Here is a 19589-nt window from a genome sequence, read left to right as displayed (position 1 = left end):
TAATTTAGAAAGTATTATTTATCGGGTGCCTGGGTGGCTCAGTCGATTAAGCATCCGACTTCAGTTCAGGTCATGATCTCACAGTTTGTGGGTTCAAGCCCTGCATCAGGCTCTGTGCTGACAGCCCAAAAGCCTGGAGCCTGCTTCAAATTCTATGTCTCCCTCTCTTTCTGCCCCTCCCTGCTTGCACTGGCTCTCTCTCTCTCTCTCTCAAAAATAAATAAACATTAAAAATTTTTAAAAAAAGAAAGTATTATTTATTAATATCAATCTATATCTTAACTTATTATATGATTATCTTAAGATCCAAGAACTTCAGGAGAAAGAACGTCAACTTCTTAAGGTAAAAAATGATCTCAGAGAAAATATGTATCAAGCAGAGCAATTGAAGAAGCAATTAGAGACCCAGAATTCAACCCTGGAAAGTGTCGAAACTGAGAAGTTAAGGCTGAGTCAGAAACTTCATGAAAACCTTGAAGAAATAAAATGTGTTACTGAGGAGAGAGATGGCCTAAGAAGAGCAGAGGGAACCCTTAGGATGGAGCGAGACCAGCTCAGAGAAAGCCTCAGAGAAAAAGAGGCTAAAGTAAGTTACTCTTCCTCTGCTGGTGAGTAAATGTGTGTTTTTCTGACAGCAGGGAACCGTGCTTTGATGTGAGTGGCACTGTTGATGTGAGTGAACTGATGAAACCTTTTACAAAGGCAGGTAATTTGGTACTGTTCTTCAAAATTTTTAATTCTGTTAGCAGTATTTTCTTTGTGGACTTCATCCTACGTGTATATTTATGTACATACACAAACACACACACACCACAAGGTGTCCATTGTAGCAATTTGTAATAAAAATTGGGAAACAATCTAAATATCCATCAGAAGGAAACTGGGTAAATATGAACAGTATGTCAGAATACTGTGCAACTTAATTTAAAAAAAAAAATGAAATAGGTTTGGATGTTCTAATTTGGAAGCCCAAATAACTTAGAGGGAAAAGCAAGCTGTAGAATAGTATATGTATCATGTATTTGCCTCTGGAAAGTAGGAGTAGGTTGTGGGGAGGTGAGGACAGGGAAAGGGATGAAGGGAAAGCTTGTAACTTCCTAACATCTAAGATGTAGCTTAAGAAGTAGTAGTTTTATTATTTTTACTAAGAAAATACCACTTTTATAAAAAAAAAAATACTAGTTAATGCTAAGCTATGTCACCATTCTTAAAATTTCTCTAATGACAAAGGACCTAGAAAAACAAGAGGAACTAAGAATTGCTCACATGCATGTGAAAGAGCACCAGGAGACTATTGATAAACTCCGGGGCATTGTTTCTGAGAAGACAGATGAAATATCAAATATGCAAATGGATTTAGAAAATTCAAACGCTAAATTACAAGAAAAGGTATGAAGAAGGTGCTTGTTTGGGTATTTGATTTAATTTATATATTTTTTAACGTTTATTTATTTTTGAGAGAGAGAGAGAGAGAGAGACCGAGAACAAGCATGGGAGGGGCAGAGAAAGGGAGACACAGAACCCGAAGCAGGCTCCAGGCTCTGAGCTGTCAGCACAGAGCCCAATGCGGGGCTCGAACCCACAAACCGTGAGATCATGACCTGAGCCAAAGTTGGACACTTAACCGACTGAGCCACCCAGGTGCCCCTGGGTATTTGATTTATTCGTGCCTAAACTCATATGGGGATGTAAAATGGTTTAACCACATTGAAAACATCCTGACAGTTTTTACTAATGCTGAACATACACCTGCCTGTGGCTCAGTATTTCTATTTCTTGGATATGTACCTGAGAGAAAAGAGTGCATACTTTCACATAAAGCTGTGTACAAGAATGTTCATAACAGTTCTAATCATAACAGCAAATAATGGAAAACAAGTGAAATGCCTGTCAACAGGAAAATGGATAAATACATTGTGATTTTTCTTAAAGACAGTTCTTTATCTTATTTTTTTTTTTAACGTTTATTTATTTTTGAGACAGAGACAGAGCATGAATGGGGGAGGGTCAGAGAGAGAGGGAGACACAGAATCTGAAACAGGCTCCAGGCTCTGAACTGTCAGCCCAGAGCCTGATGCGGGGCTCGAACTCACGGACTGCGAGATCATGGACTATGAGATGATGACCGGACGCTTAACCGACTGAGCCAACCAGGCGCCCCGTGATTTTTAACTCCAAAGGCAGGCAAGACTCATCTAGGATGAAAACAGTTCAGAATAGTGGTTAACTCTAGGAGGGGGCACACAGAACCTTAAGGGGTGCTAGAAATGTTTGATATTTTAATCTGGGTTGTAATTATATAGATATATACATATGGGGAGAATAATTTAGCAATACACTTAAGATTAGTGTATTTATGTATATTATACTTCAAAAGAAAATAAGTTTTGTGTGGAATTATGCAAAATATTAATGAGTGACATGGGAAAACTGTCTTAATTTTGAAACTATTTTTTATCCTTCCCTTAAAAACTGTCTGTATCCTAACATGTTATATTATGCTTATCTTAAGATTCAACAACTTAAGGCAAATGAACATCAACTTTTTAAGTTAAAGGAAGATGTCAGTGAGACACAGAAAAAAATGTCTGAAATAGAGCGATTAAAGAAACAATTCAAGGACCAAAGTTTAACTCTGGATAAAATAGAAATGGAGAACTTAAATTTGGCCCAGCAGCTTCATGAAAACCTTGAAGAAATGAAATCTATAATGAAAGAAAGAGATAATCTGAAATTGGAGAGAGACCAGCTCAAGGAAGACCTGCAGAAAACCATAGCTAGAGTGAGTTGGACTCTTTCTACCTGTCCAATACACATGTTTTTAGTATAAGAAGCTTCCTTCTTTGGAAATAAATAATAACTGTTGGTGAAACTGTAAATGTTATAAACTTTCAGGGAGACAGTTTGACAATGCCTTATTAAAGATTTATCAGCGTATATATCTGCTACTGCAATTCCACTTTGTAGGAATTTATCCTACCAATATATTCACACATTTGGGCAGAAATACAACAGCGCTCACTGCAATGTTGTCTGTGCTGACAAGTCTGGAAGCAATCCAAGTGTCCACTAATAAGGCACTGGCTAAGTGGGGTTCATCTGTATGATGGAGTACTTAGCATGAGAAGAGGGCCCTCTTTCTGTGATAGTGATGTAGAATGATGTCCAAGTGGTATGAGAGAAAGGAGAGCAGTTGGCAGAGTTCACCAGGAAACCCAGGTACGATGGGTGAGGCTGGGGACAGGGACTTCACTTTATAGCCTTCTGTACTGCTCTCATTTGGGGGTGCTGTGCTGCTTGTTTTTAACTGGGAGCATGCATTTTTTAAGATTTTGTCTAACTAGTTCATCATTAAGAAAAGGTAAATGTGCCTTTACATCATAATATTTCTTCATTTCTTCTAATAATGAAGGATCTAGAAACACAACAAGAACTAAAAGTTGCCCATATGCATTTGAAAGAATACCAAGAAACTATTGATAAATTCAGGCAGAGAGTTTCAGAAAAGACAACTCAGATTTCAAATATTCAAAAGAGTTTAAATAAATCTAAAGATGAATTACAGAAAAAGGTACATGTCATTTTGTTCTTTGGGGAGTAACTGTCCAAAATCACTTGGGGAATGAGAAAGAATATAAATACAGATATTTAGAGATAGAAATAGATGTACATATATAACAAATAGACACAGGAATTCTTTTTGCATTCTAACTTGTTTTATAATTATCTCAAGATACAAGAACTTCAGAAAAAAGAGCTTCAACTTCTTAAAATGAAAGAAGATGTCAATAAAACCCATAAAAATATAAACAGAATGGAACGATTGAAGCAGCAGTTTGAGGCCCAAACTTTATCTATGCAAAGTGTGGAAGTGGATAACTTACACTTGACTAAGAAACTTCATAAAAGACTTGAAGAACTCAGAATTGTAGCTGAGGAAAGAGATGAGCTAAGGAGGATAAAAGAATCTCTGAAAATGGAAAGAGACCAATTCAGAGAAACGTTAAGAGAAATGATAGCTAGAGTGAGTTCAGAATCTTCCTTATCTAGTAACTGTAAGAATCAAGCTTTCTTGACAAGGGGAACAATTTGGGTTTTTTGTTGTGGGGCTTGGGGATTTGTTTTTTGTTGTTTTGGGTTTGTTTTTTTTTTTTTTTTTCTTTTTGGAAACTTCTACATACAGGGAAGGATAATGGGAAAACTATTACTATAATTTTTCACACAAAAGAAAATACAGTTTTAAAAGAAGCCAAAATATTTTTCAGAAAATACCATTTTATTTATTTATTTTTTTATTTTAAATAGTTGTTTTTTTTTCTTTAATCTTTATTTTTGAGAGAGAGAGACAGTGTGTGAGCAGGGGAGGAGTAGAGAGAGAGGGAGACACAGAATCTGAAGCAGGTTCCAGGCTCTGAACTGTCAGAACAGAACCTGACGCGGGGCTTGAACTCACGAACGGTGAGATCATGACCTGAGCCAAAGTCGGACACTTAACTGACTGAGCCACCCAGGTGCCCCCCATTTTATTTATTTTTAAGAAAAGATTTGTTACATAAAGCAGACTATTTTCTTTAATGTAATTTTTAAAAGGGCTTTTTCACCAGGAAATGGCATTATCCTTAAGGAAGAAATATTTGAAGGACTAGATCTGTAGAAGAGTAAATGCGCCATTTCTCTGCCTCTACATGACAGAGTTTTAGGCATAGGCTCGTCTCGTCCCTCAGTTAGAGAAGTGGCCAGATACACAGAGGAAAGAAGTTCATCCAGTAGGACTGTAGGTATTTAGAATCACATGTCTTAAAAAGCCCAACTGAACCCTCAAGAAAATAACATAAAATTCAGACAAATAAGAAATCATATGAAATGTGTAAGAAATCTTTTTTATTCTCATAATTCAACAACAGAGCAGAAGACCATGTTATCTGCAACATTAATAGAAACATGAGACCCTTGGGAATCATCGTTATGTGGGCCCTTTATAAAAAGATTTAATTCATTCAACAAATATTTATTAAACAATCATTCTTCTAAGTACTGTAGTAAATAAGTGGGAGAAAAGGTTTTAGGTCATACTTCGAATCAGAAGTCCAAGATGTAACAGGATATGCATTTTCTATTCCAAGGAGCTGGGAAGAGTGAACAGAGATATTTCAGGTGGTTTTGGTAGCGTATTATTTGGCAGCAATTCAGAGACTAATTCTAATTCAGAGACTTGGAATAGTAGGAACCAGATATAAACCTAAAGTCTAATTTGCAGTTGTGATGGTTATGGGGATAAATCCTATCTCCAAAAAATATGTGGTTTTTCCACATTTTTTCTTAGTGAGTCAAGGCCACTTACTACTTAGTGGTACTGTTACTCATTTTCTGACCATTTTTCACTTTGTTTTTGAGTTACAAGTTTATAATTCCATTATTGAAATGAGGTAAAAAAATGTAAGTGGACAAGTATATAGACATTAAATGTGAATGTAGTTATAGTTGACGCCTTGTTTATTTCTTTGTATCAAAACAGGACCAACAGAACCATAAAGAGGTAGTAAAATATGAAAAAAAGTTACCATGTAATGGGAAACACCACCTCACAGAAAGCCTGAGAGACAAGTGCTCTAGGATAAAAGTAAGTGTCCCATGTTAAAATTACAAATAAATATTAGTACCCTTCCAGAGGCCTAGAATGGAGCCTCTGGGGAATGAGTAGATAGTGTTCAAAGTTTTTTTCAACTTTCTAATCTAGTATAGGTGTGCAAGTATGTGCATATGTATATACATAAACACACAATATGGGGGGGGGGGTGATTTTAAGGCCCCACTGGAAAGATGATATTTGAGCAAATACCCAAAAGAGATAAAGGATTGAGCCACATAGCTATCTGGGGGAAGAACGGGATAAGAAGAGAAAATAGCATGTAAAAGCTCCTGAGGCAAAAGCCTGCCTGGTGGGTTCCAGGAACATCCAACAAGGGAGAAAGCTAATAAGAAATGAGGTCCGAGAGTTCATGAGGAAGATGCAGGCTGTGCAGCCTTGAAAGATCTTTGGGTTTTAGTCTGAGTGAGATGGAGATTTATTGGCAAGTTCTGACCACGAGAGAGACATTATCTGACTTACATTTTAGAGGGATGACTCTGATTGTTGTGTTGGAAACAGAGTGGAAGCAGGAAGAGCATCTGAGAGAAAAATTTCAATAAGCCAGGCAAAGTTGATGGCGGCTCAGCCCAGAGAAGAATCAGTGGAGTAGTGAGAAATGTTTGGATTCTAAATGTATATTGAGGGGAAAAGCCAACAGGATTTACCATCTCGTTCCAATTAGAATGCAAGATCCTTAAAGATGTTGTGTGTTTTCTGTGACTATATCACTTAGCACATTCCTAATGGAACATGTATTTATTAAAAGTACAAATGAATGATTACACAGTGCTGCTTCATACTGTAATATGATTCCTACTAGGACCAAAGGCAGGAAATGAATGTACAGCTAGCTTTTCCTTAAGTTATTAAAAAGGAAGCTCATTATTGTCAGAAGTCCCTTGTTTTATTATTTAGCACCCTGAATTAAACATGTTATTTGTTACGTGACTGTAGCAATATGTACTACTGTGTTCTTCCACCTGCGCTTTGACCAATGTGTCCCCTGCTTGGCCTCTAATCATCTGAACTTACAGACCAGGCTTGTTGGGTGTCTACCATATGCTAGGCACTATATCAGTTCTTTATCTCATGAGATACGTTTTATTGCTCCATTTACAAAGAAACTGAGGCTTGGAGAGGAAGTTTAGTAGTTGCTCAAGGTCATATAGCTAGTAGGTTGGTAGAATCAGGACATGAAATCAAGTGTAAGTTTAGAATTTGAGTATAGAAACATTTTCACAAATATAATTTTATTTCCCTTAAGCTATAATGTCTGTGTATATTTCATAGATTACATAGATATGGATATCATATTTACTTTCCCCTAGAAAAGTTTGTGGGACTCATTATAGTCTTTATTTTGTTTTTGGGAAAATGGCTCAATGATATCTGTAGTCAGGAAGTAGCAGAGATAGAACCTGAACTCTAACTGATAAAAGGTTCGAAACTCAGATTCTAGGCAGAGAAATAGAAATGTGTAGAGAAGCTGCACCAAGCTGACAAATAGTTAGTTCGATTTTTCATCACTTGTTTTACCTGCAAACTCACACTGCCTGCTGTGAACATGAGCCAGCATTCAGTCTTGAACTATAATATATACTAGATTGAATTCACTCAAATTTATCTTTAGACTTTCAGATGGTCATTTAAACCATGAATGCATAAAGAACTAAAAGAAAATGTATCAAACTGTTAATAGGGATTGTTTCTGGTTTTCTGTGTTATATTTAAATTTTTTTAATTTTCACAATAATTAAATAGTATTTCTGTAATCCAAAATCAATAACAGTTTCTTCCCCCCTTTTTTTTAACACAAACATCTTAATTTGTTTCTGCATTACAGAAAATATTAAGCATAAGTTTTGTTAAAATTCTAGGGCAAGGACTATTTTTGTTACATTAGAATGAATTGTTAAATGAATTCTAATTTTCCTTAGGAGCTTCTGAAGAGATACTCAGAGATGTATAATCATTATGAGTGCTTAGATAGACTATCCCTTGACTTGGAGAAGGAAGTTGAAACCCAAAAAGAGCTTTCAATTAGAGTGAGAGCAAACCTCTCACTTCCGTATCCACAAATCAAACAAATTCAAAAACTTCTTACTGCAAACCAGAGATGTTCAATGGAATTCCACAGAGTCATGAAGAAACTTCAGGTACCACGTTTCTTAGTAATATCTTTGTAAATACTGCTAGAATTGGTTTTAACATCAGTATATCTAAGTCCTACTTTGGGAGTTAGCATATTTGCTATTTAGTGTATTTACTACCAAATTAAGGGTTATATGGGTCTCAGCATAGTATGTGCAAAATCCAGTATGCATCTAGGACCTGTTCATTCAACGAAACTTGAGCTCTCCCTGTGAATCTGGATACTGCCAAGGTGCTCGGGAGACAGGTAGAAATAACATCTCAGTTATCTCCTGGTCTAGTGCATGAAGCAGATATATAAGCAGGTAGTCTAAGTGTGGTGACAGAGGTACATGAAGATTGTGTGACATACCAGATAAAGAGTCACAGAAGGTGAGACTGCAGTAGAAGCTGGACTGAGCAACAGTGACTGCAGTCCATTTTGCAGATGATGGAGAGCCACTGGACAGTTATTTTAAGTAGTGGCAGTAGCACGATCATACCATTTTAGCTACTTCACCATAGAAAAACAATGAGTTTGTAGCAGAGAGAAGAGACAAAAAGCAGTTACAGTGGTCAGATGAGATACTATAGGTGACTCTTTTACCAGAAAAAGATTCACAGGGATGGGGAGGACAAAAGAAATTAAAGAAATATTCAGCAGCTTGGGATGCCTGTGTGGCTTAGTTGGTTAAGCGTCTGACTCTAGATTTTGGCTCAGGTCATGATCTCATGGTTCATGAGATCGAGCCCCACTTTGGGCTCTGTGCTGATGGCATAGAGCCTGCTTAGGATTCTTTTTCTCCCTCTCTTTCTGCCCCTCCCTGCTTGCTCACTCTCTCTCAAAATAAACTTAAAAAAAATAAAGGTTTGGAATTCATCAGCTTATGGTTGCTACATAATATAACATATGTGAGTAAGGTCACCCAGAAACCATAATAGAAGAATAAGAGCCATGGGATAAAAAGAGAGATCTAGAAAAGATAAATTTTCCAGTCAGTAGCAGAAAAGACAGCAACATGTGGGTTTGAGGCTGGAAACCTCAAAGGAACAGAAAAAAAATCAAGCAAAAGTGCTGTTGCTCAAGTCAGTAGAGGACAACACGTCAAAGATAAAGTGGTCAAGAGTGTCAGATACTTCACGCAGCCAGAATATGAACCGAACAGATGCCCTCAAGTTGTTGATTGATAATAGAGCTCATTGGTGACTTTCTCAGAGCAGTTTTAGTTGAGTGATTAGGAAGGGCCAGATTATAAGAGGTTAAGAAGTAGTGGAAGACTGAGGAAGGAGGGAGGGAGTTGGTATTTGTCTTTCCTAGATAGTTTGCTTCTCAGGCCCTGACATTCCTTTTTTTTTTTTTTTTTTTAAAGTTTATTTATTTTGAAAGAGGCAGTGTGTGCATGCAGAGAAAGGGCACAGAAAGAGAGGGAGAGAGAGAAAACCAAGCAGGCTCCACACTGTTAGCGCAAAGCCTGACACAGGGCTTGATTCCACTAACCATGAGAGCATGACCTGAGCCAAGATCAAGAGCTGGGTGCTCAACCAACAGAGCTACACAGGTGCCCCAGGCCCTGAAATTTTTCCACAAATCCAGGCAATCAGATATCCAGAATTTATCCAAGAGGTCCATGGAACACATGGCATTCAAATTATTGTTACCTTGATGCCAAACATCTAACTACATGTAGAAAGTACATCTTGAGGCTGGCATACCCATATTGGTTACCCAATCAAGGTATGCAGGACAGGATTTTGAAAATGAATCTCAGGCTTCTAGCTGGGAAACATGGGTGATTGGTAGAGAAAGGTGAGTTTCTAGGGAAAGAGATTATGTTACATTTTAACATTGAATGTAAGGTAATTGTTGAACATCTATGAGATGTATCCAGTAGGGAGTCCGAAGTAAGGAACTTGAAGTCTGGAAGTTCTTCTCCCAAGATACTGAAAGGAGAAAACTGGGGATAGAGAGAGAGGCTCTTTCCTTCTTCCTCACTTACCAGAGGATATAGATAAACAAGAGATGCCATCCCACCTCTTAGTCTTGAGGGTTTAAAACTTCCTCTAAATGTGATAAAAAGTTCATTTCCCAATTTGTTTAATGTTTTTCTGTAAGTATGTGTTAAGCCATGTTACAAAGATAAAGGAAGAACACCATGAATCCATCAATAAATTTGAAGTGTTTTTTATTGATGAAGTGGAAAAGCAAAATGAACTGCTAATTAAAATACAACACCTTCAACAAGATTATGATGTGCCATCCAGAGAATTAACAGACCTTAAATTGAGCCAGAATATGGATCTACATATTGAGGTATCATTTATTTAAATGGTTTCATTAGATTTTAGGCCTTTATGTCACATAGAGAAGGTACCTTTCCATGTGCTTAGAGCCATTTTTCATTTTCCAGAAATTAAAACTAGGTTGCAGGGTGACAAGTGGCTAGATGTAAAGAGTGTCACATAATGGACTAATCTCCTTTTTCAGGATCCACAGATACAGGAAATAGATTTAGTACCAACAAGTGGGAATTCATAGAACCCCAGAATAAGTTTGCAAATGCTTTCTAAATTACCTAGATCTGTGGCTGGGAGTCAGGAACATTTTTATTGCAGTAACTCCACATGGAGTGCCTTGCTCTCACCCAGCAGTGTGAGGCTGGCATCCAACTCCCAACACGTATGTGAGACCTGAGTGCACAGGAAAGCTACATGCAGAAGCACTTCGTATATTGTGATTATTGGTCACAGACAGTTTTGACAGTTAATTCTAACATGCAGAATTCACAGACATTCCTCTTAGATGGCCTATACTGCCAAAAATGTATTATTCAAATCACTAGAATAAAGTTTTAAATTAGAATTACATTTCTAATGTAATTAGAATAAATTAGAATTATATTTATTTCAAAATATTAAAAATGAAAGTTCAGTAAGGTATTTTCCCCTCTTTATGATATCTATATGATATTTAGGTGAAAACTTTCCTAATGTCCAGGTGATTAAATACTTATTTTTCACACAGGAAATTCTCAAAGATCTTTCAGAAAATGACTTCCACTGCATAAAGGCTGAATTTGAACAAGTGCTAAGTAATAGGAAAGAAATGACCCAGTTTTTGGACGAATGGTTGAATACTCATTTTGATACAGAAAAGCTTAAAAATGGCATCCAGAAAGAAAATGATAGGATTTGTCAAGTGAATAACTTCTATAATAACAAGATAATTGTAAGTAATGATTTTCTTTTGTGCTACCTCATTCTTTTTTGTTGTTTGCTCTGATTTTTCCACCTCTTTCTTAAAAAAGACTTAGAACAGCTCAATCTTAGGTATGCTTTCTGTAATTTACTTGTATATACTTTATTTTTTTATTTGGAAAAAATTATGTAAAACATGTTCTTCCTCTTATATGTTATGTATGCTTCTTTAAGATAATTAAAGATAATCAACTGACACTTGTAAGGAAGATAAAATTAGGAGGCTTGGGAGACTTAGTTGGTTAAATATCTGACTCTTGGTTTCACTCAGGTCATGATCTCATGGTTTGTGAGTTCGAGTCCCACCTCCCACTCTGCACTGACAGCATGGAGCCTGCTTGGGAATCTGCACCCTGCCCCCCTACCCTCCCCCCCCCCCACTGTTCCTTACCTGCTTGTGCTTGCTCTCCCTCTCAAAATAAACTTAAAAAAAAAAAAGGATAAAATCTTGAGGTGTAATAATCAATTTCCACTTATGAAATCTTGAATCCTCTTTCCTTTCTCAGTTCTCACTGCTTCTGTAGGAATTGAGCCTTTTCCCCCCAGTAGCCTCAGACAGGGTAAGACATGAGCCTGATTCAGGGCTGCAGGCAGCACCTGTGGTCATGCCATAGACAAGCCTGGCCAACTCCTTGGCGGAGGCCTCATTTGCTTTTCATGTTGGTGGTATCACTACCATATGCACTGATTCTTCAACTCTGAGGTTTAGAGATATGGTTTATACCTCTGTTCCCGAGGTGACTGACTCCAGTGTATAAATTCACAAGAACCAACATTGCTGAAGATCATTTTTGTTAATTTGTTGTACTTTCCATTGATAAGGATATCATTCTGCTTTCTTTCTTTTTTTTTTTAATTTTTGTAATGTTTATTTATTTTTGAGACAGAGAGACACAGAGCATGAACGGGGGAGGGGCAGAGAGAGAGGGAGACACAGAATCCGAAGCAGGCTCCAGGCTCTGAGCTGTCAGCACAGAGCCCGACGCGGGGCTGGAACTCACAGACCATGAGATCATGACCTGAGCCGAAGTTGGCTCAACCAACTGAGCCACCCAGACGCCCCTCATTCTACTTTCTGAAGTAATCCCTATCTCTATACCTGGTAAAATACACAGTAATCAGAAAGTTGCTTGTGTACATGGAACTGGAGCAAGGGGAGCTAGATTTAACATCACAGCTTCTAAGATTAATTTCATATTTCATATGTCTGGGCAGTTCTTTTTTGACACTTTAATTTCATCTGGAAACTATACTTAAATCACACTGAAGTATAGGTAATATTTTCAAAAGCTGTTTTCCTATGGAGAGTCATTCCCATATATTAAATACCTCAAGCTAGCAGAATAGTATGAGCTATTTCAGGGCGGGGGCAGGGGAAGAGTCCACAATCAACAGGGAAAAGTATAAAACCAATATTTGGCTAAGATAATCCCCGTATAATTCAGTGTTTTTCTTGTAATATTGAGGGCCTAGTTGGGAGTAGAAAGTAGGGATTCCTACTGTGTGGATGAGCATAGATATGTGGCTTCTTCCAGCACCCTAAGAATAGGAAATGATAACTTCGTATGGTGTGAGCCAGTAGTCTAGAACCCAGGAAAGTCCAGGATGCCAGCAAGAACACAACTAAGTTAGCATCCAAGTCTGATAGAAGTGCCTTAAAGCCACAAAGTTATAGATAAAACCAATAAGGCATTCATGATGAGAGCAAAAATACGTCCCATAACAATTAGGAAGTAAAAAGATATGAGTAATTTCAGAGTTAGCAAAGTTATTGACTATTATTTCCTGCACAGAAATATAAGATTTTCAGATTACCAAAAGTCAGTGAACTATTTTCCCTATAAACATTGAGATTTGAAATGAAACTGGAAAATAGATTGCTGTTAAGTTTATTGAATATGCTCTGCTATTACATGTCAGTTAATGTTTATATAGGACATTATAAATATCATAATACAGGAGCACAGTCAGTTAAGCATCTGACTTTGGCTTAGGATATGATCTCCCGGTTCATGAGTTTGAGCCCTGCATCAGGCTCTGTGCTGACAGATCCTTTGTCCCCCTTGCCCCTCTCGTGCATACATGCTTGCATACACTCTCTCTAAGATAAATAAACGTTAAAAAAATTGAATAACAAATGTCATAATACATAATAACTTTAACCTGTACAGTTTTGCAGATTCCTCTCCATAATGTTAGCACTGATTTAATAAAGTGAGGTTTATCATCTTGCAAATCAATATGAATCCTCTCCAGTCCTTATTTTTTTATTCTCATCAATGTCCAGCATCTTCTGTAGTTTTAGAAACTGATGCAAACCACAAAGAATGTTCACATTCTTTTAAAGTACTGTTCTAGAGTGTTCTAAACAATGAATTTCAGCATATGCCTTGTCCTAGAATTCTAGTAGTTTTCATAGTATTTTTATATGTAATTCATTTTAGAGCTATAATAGTGTTTTACTATTCAATAGGCTATAATGAATGAATCTACAGAGTTTGAAGAAAGAAATGCTACCATAACTAAAGAATGGGAACATGACCTGAAATCAGTGAAAGAGAAAAATGAACAACTATTTAAAAACTACCAAACTTTGAAGATCTCCCTGACATCTGGTGTCCTTGTTAATGCTGTTACAGAAGACAATAAGAATCTTCATGTTACATCAAGAGCCACACAACTAACCACAGAGGTATGTGATTTCTTATGAGACATTTTTCAGTTTGCAGATTGATCAGAGTTAAAGATGCATTTTATGGAACACTTCAGAGCAAAAGTATAGTATCAAATGTATTAGGGAATGTGGGCCATGTTTGTGTGTGTGATGGGCTTGTTTTTATTTATTTTTTTAATGTTTTATTTATTTTTGAGAGAGAGAGAATGAGCAGGGAAAGGGCAAAGAGAGGGGGAGAGAGGATCAGAAGCGGGCTCTGCACTGACAGTAGTGAGCCTGATGTGGGGCTCAAACTGACAAACCGTGAGATCATGACCTGAACTGAAGTCACATGCTCAACTTACTGAGCCACCCAGGTGCCCCAATGGGCTTGTTCTTTAAATATAGTCCTATTCGGGCGCCTGGGTGGCGCAGTCGGTTAAGCGTCCGACTTCAGCCAGGTCACGATCTCGCGGTCCGGGAGTTCGAGCCCCGCGTCAGGCTCTGGGCTGATGGCTCAGAGCCTGGAGCCTGTTTCTGATTCTGTGTCTCCCTCTCTCTCTGCCCCTCCCCCGTTCATGCTCTGTCTCTCTCTGTCCCAAAAATAAATAAACGTTGAAAAAAAAAAATTTTTTTTTTAAAAAATAAATATAGTCCTATTGTGGCTATCACTCAAATAACTACAGAACTATATATTACATGAGATCTTCCCTTTGAATTATAAAGCAGAAGTAACTCATAGCTTAATTTGATTAAAGATACATATACCTTCTCAGGTGCTATTACTATACATTATAAATTTCTTCAATTGTGTAATTTTTTTTTAAGTTTATTTATTTTGAGACAGAAAGAGAGAGGCATGAGCAGAGGAGGGACAGAGAAAAAGGAAGGGGGGGGAGGCAGAGAGAATCCCAAGCAGCTTCACACTGCCAGCACAGAGCCTGATGCAGGGCTCGAACTCACAAAATGCAAGATCATGACCTGAGCCAAAACCAAGAGTCAGCTGCTTAACCAACTGAGCCACCCTGGCACCCCACAATTGTGTAACTTTTTATTAAACTATAATCTGTGTCTGTATATAGAACTAGCTTAGAGGGTTAGTGCAATTCAGCTTTTCTCTAATTAACTGGTTTGTGTTATATGAAAATTAAAATGGAAAAGCCTGGGGCGCCTGGGTGGCTCAGTCAGTTGGGCATCCGACTTCAGCCCAGGTCATGATCTCGCGGTCTGTGAGTTCGAGCCCCGCATCGGGCTCTGTGCTGACAGCTCGGAGCCTGGAGCCTGCTTTGGATTCTGTGCCTCCCTCTCTCTGCCCCTCGCCTGTTCATGCTCTGTCTCACTCTGTCTCAAAAATAAATAAAAATGTTAAAAAGAAATAAAAATGCGAACCAGGAAGAACACCAACCTGTTAAGTTAATAAATAAATAAATAAATAAATAAATAAATAAATAAATAAATAAATAAATAATAAAATGGAAAAGCCTAAAAAATTATAACAGATGTCTTATATAGATTAACCTGTATCCAAGAATCAATACGTTATTTGAATGATTCAGTTATAGGGGTACGTTGGGTGGCTCAGTCGGTTAGGTGTCTGACTTCAGCTCAGGTCATGATTTCACAGCTTTTGGGTTCGAGCCCCATGTCGGGCTCTGTACCGACAGCTCAGAGCCTGGAGCCTGCTTGGGATTCTGTGTCTACCTCTCTCTCTACCCCTCCCCCACTCATGCTCTGTCTCTCTCTCAAAAATAAAGAATTAGTAAAACAAAATTTTTTTGAATGATTCAGTTATTTTGTTACCTAGCCTTACTTGGGAATCTGTGAAGCAGGCATACTGTTTTATGTTGTTAGCACACAAAATGACTTCGTGAAGAACCTAAGAGGAAATTATAATTTATCATCTTGAGCAAAATAAATACTCAGAGTAAAACGTCAGCCACTAATTTAATAATCAATTACCAGTGGAAACTAGAAGATCACTGGTACAGTTTATCGATTTGCTAATCACTACAGACCTCAGTCAGTTGGTGGAGACAAAACTAGCCGAAATATTAAGCCCATCTACCAAAGCAATAAAGAAACAGAAGAAATATCCATCTTCAGTGACCCCAGGAAATACCCTATCCAATAGTAAATGATATACTATTAATTTGGTAATCATGCCGAATTAGAGTAGCATAGAGTAGTTTGATACGATATGGAAATAGACACATGGAGCAGTGGAACAGAGTAGAGTTCAGCAGTACACCCAAGTAAGGATGAGAATTCAGTGTTTGATAATGGTAACCACCAACTCGGTGGGGAAAAGATGGTTTACTGCATGTTTGATTCCAGACTACCAGCTAGCCACCTGGAAAAAAATAAATCTGGATTCCTACCTCACTCATTTAAACAAAAATAAACTCTAGATGGGCCAAAAACAAACATTTTCTAGGAAATCCTGCATGTGTGTGTAGGTGAATAATCTTACAAACATGAACAAACTCAGGTATTTAAATTCAGGTATTTTTGTATTTGAAAAAAACTGGAAATAACCTAGATGTTCACTAGTGGTTGATGGGTTAGCTAATTTACAATACCTCTATAAGACAGGATGTATGTATCCATGAAAACAAAAATGTGGAGAGATCTCTATGTGTTGTTAATGGAAATATCTGGAAAGTATATTATCAAGTTAAAAAGAAACAGAACTGGGGCACTGGGATGACTCAGTCATTAAATGTCTGACTTTTGATTTGGGCTCAGGTCATGCATGATCTCTCGGTTCACGGGACCGAGCCCTGAATTGGGCTTTCTCGCTGACAGCAAGGAGCCTGATTGAGACTCGCTCTCTCTTCTCTCTCTCTCTCTCTCTCTGCTCCTCCCCCACTTGTGCACTCGCTGTCTCTCTCTCTCAAAAATAAATATTTTTTAAAAAACAACTATATATTCAGTATGTTCCTACTCTGTGTATGACTATTTTGTAACTGTGTACTCACAAGCACTTAAATAGGCATGGAAAATTTCTAGAAGGATACACTTGAAAGAGTTTAGTAGTCATTGTTACCAGGTCAGCTCGGGTTCTGAGATGGGGAAACTTCCCCTTCATTATATGCCTTTGAATTTTTCCACATGCTTGTATTTTTTAATTTTAAAATTAGGTAATAAAAATAAAGGGAAAGCTATGTTATATGCATTACTTAAAGAGTCAGTTAACAGGTGTACTTTCTTTAAGTGCTGTTAATTTAAAATGTGAGTGCCTTTTTAATATGCTTAGCACTGTACTAACCAGTAAATAAGATAAACACTAAACCTTGTAATATAAAATTTGGGCCTTTTTTAATCCAAAAATCATCAACTTCTAAATAAAGGAAATAATACATGTGTAAATTGAGTGACATTTGGTTTCTCTTCTATCTTTTCTTAATGCAATCTGAAAAATTAATACCTATATATATGATCGTCTTTGTCTTAAACTTATATTCTGTGATTCTGCCTTCATGGCATACCTTATTTATGTGTGCTTTTTCTCACAGAAAATTCAGGAGTTGGAAACTTCACTGCGTGAAGCTAAAGAAAGTGCTATGCACAAGGAAAGCAAGATTATAAAGCTTCAGAAAGAACTTGAGGTGACTAATGACCTAGTAGCAAAACTTCAAGCACAAGTTAATGAATCAAATAAATGCCTTGAAAAGACTAAAGAAATGATCCAAGTACTTCAGGTAACTTAACAAACTCATTTTACAATAAAAGGGTTTTTTTTTTCTTCTACTGTTAAATTTGACAGTTTACTTGGGACTCTCATCTTTTACTTGAACTTCCTGTTACCTATGTATGTATGAAGTTCAATACTCAAGCTTTAAGAGAGCAGGTGAAGGGGCCCCCGGGTGGCTCAATCAGTTAAGCATCCGACTTCGGCTCAAGTCATGATCTCACAGTTCTTGAGTTCAAGCCCCGCATTGGACTTTCTGCTGTCAGTATGGAGCCTGCTTTGGATCCTCTGTCCCCCTCTCTCTTTGCCTCTCAAATAAATAAATAAATAAATAAATAAATAAATAAATAAATAAGCAAGCAAGCAGAAACTTAGAAATGAAATGTAGGAATATATTTTCATGCAAAATAATGATTATTTTTGTATTCCTAGAAAAATTACTTTTAAAAGGCATATAAATACTATTTGAAAAGTCCTGGCTCATTCAATAAGACATGAAACAGAGAGGCAATAAAAAACAATCTCATATAGTTTAATGTAAAACTAAAAACCAAGAAAATCAATTGTAAATCCTTAGAACTTTTTAGAATAATTATTTAATATTTCAAATCATATTTTTATTCAATCAAGAAATATTTGTTGAGTCTTCTATATGTTGGTCATTGCTCTAGATGTCATGTATACAGCAGTGGAAAGAAAAGTACCTCCCTTCCTTCTAGTTGCTTATATTCTTGTTCAGGAAGACAGAAAATAACCAAGTATATATGTGTGTCAAATGGTGAAAAGTGCAATGGGAAAAAATTAAGCTAGACAAGGGGTGTATGGGTGCTGGGTGAAAGTGAGGGTGGGAGGGAAACCTCTTCTCCTACAAAGCGTTGCTGAGCAGAGCCACACCATTAAGAGGACTTGAAGGGATGAGTGAGCTCTGTGGTAGCGGAAGGGCCTTCTAGGCAAAGGAAATCTCAGATAGCCTAGACATGTTTAAGAAACAAGCCGGTGTCTCCTGTGCAGAATGAGCAAGGGGACAGAGGTTGGAAAGAAGGTAAGAAGTAGCAGAAAGTCAACTCGTAAAGGGTCTCACAGGTTATCGTAAGAACTTTGGTTTTTATTTTGAGTGAGCTGAGAAGTCGTTGGGATTTTGGCAAAAGGATATAATGATCTGACTTAAAGGCTGCCCTTTGAAAATCAAATCCAAGAGGGTGTGTTTGTTGTGGCTGCTACAATAAAGGGAAGCAGACTGCAACAACTCAAACAAGAGAGAATCTTGTTTCTCTATCTCATATAAAAGTATGAGTTCCAGGTTGGCAGGAGGGTCCATACTTCATGACCATTCAGAGGCTCGCTTTTCTCCCATCCTGTTTCTCTGCCACCCCTCTGGTGCTGTTTTCATCTGCATGGTTAAAGCCAGGTTGTAAGCAGTTCATGCTCCTGCTCATAGGAAAGGGACAGATGGAGAAGCCAAAATTCATCTTAAAATCTCTATTCTTAAAGAAGGCTCTGGCCCAGACGTGGCACACATCCCTTCCTTTCATATTTCTTGGAGTTAAGATATTATGCCAGAGTTTTTGGCCCAGACAACTGGAAGGTTATAAACTTATATTCTATAAAATGCAACGTGTATTTAACTCAACATTAAGAAAAAACTTTTAACCTATTCCCCACTATTTGAAAACATCTTGGATATAACTGTCCAATATAATGTGGGGTTTATTAATTGAATACAGAAGAAAGTAATTTGAACAAATGAATCATTAAAATTTTGTTTCAATCTTGATACATTTCCTCCCTTGTATCATTACAAATTGCTTATATCAAGTAGCAGTGAATTTATTAAAAATTTAAGTTACATTAAAACTTTAGGGACATCCTGCGTGATGGGAAAAAAAAGATTTTTTTTTTAATGTTTATTTATTTTTGATAGACAGAGCACAAGTGGGGAAGAGGCAGAGAGAGACACACACACACACAGAATCTGAAGCAGGCTCTCAGCTGTCAGCACAGAGTGGGGCTCAGACTCACAATCATGACCTGAGCCACCCAGGCACCCCAGAAGAAAAAAGATCTTATTTATGATGGTCACAAAAATCAAAAATAAAATGCTTGAATGACTAACCTTAACAAAAAATGAGGAAAACATATATGAAAAGAGCAAGAGAACTTAAAAAAGAAATACAGAGCGTGTGGTTTATAAGAAACACACCATTTCCTAGGTTGGAACTTCAATACTGTAC

General features: G+C 37.3%; 1 protein-coding gene across 1 annotated transcript in view; it reads left to right on the top strand.

The window, feature by feature from the left end:
* The window catches only part of CENPE (centromere protein E), an 86790-nt gene that overhangs the window by 53938 nt on the left and 13263 nt on the right, over nt 1-19589 (top strand). Inside the window, exons 36-44 of the mRNA XM_047091827.1 lie at nt 305-586; nt 1231-1389; nt 2513-2782; nt 5516-5620; nt 7567-7785; nt 9873-10070; nt 10782-10985; nt 13488-13706; nt 17183-17368. Coding sequence (XP_046947783.1) covers nt 305-586; nt 1231-1389; nt 2513-2782; nt 5516-5620; nt 7567-7785; nt 9873-10070; nt 10782-10985; nt 13488-13706; nt 17183-17368 — 1842 coding nt within the window. The remainder of the gene's footprint in view (nt 1-304; nt 587-1230; nt 1390-2512; nt 2783-5515; nt 5621-7566; nt 7786-9872; nt 10071-10781; nt 10986-13487; nt 13707-17182; nt 17369-19589) is intronic.

This window comes from Lynx rufus, unplaced genomic scaffold, assembly GCF_022079265.1.
Source record: "Lynx rufus isolate CCGP_SWC_20201006 ecotype Redwood Valley unplaced genomic scaffold, mLynRuf1.p SCAF_3, whole genome shotgun sequence".
Lineage (NCBI taxonomy): Eukaryota > Metazoa > Chordata > Mammalia > Carnivora > Felidae > Lynx > Lynx rufus.
Note: the sequence above shows the minus strand (reverse complement) of the source record. Positions and strands in the feature narration are given on the sequence as shown.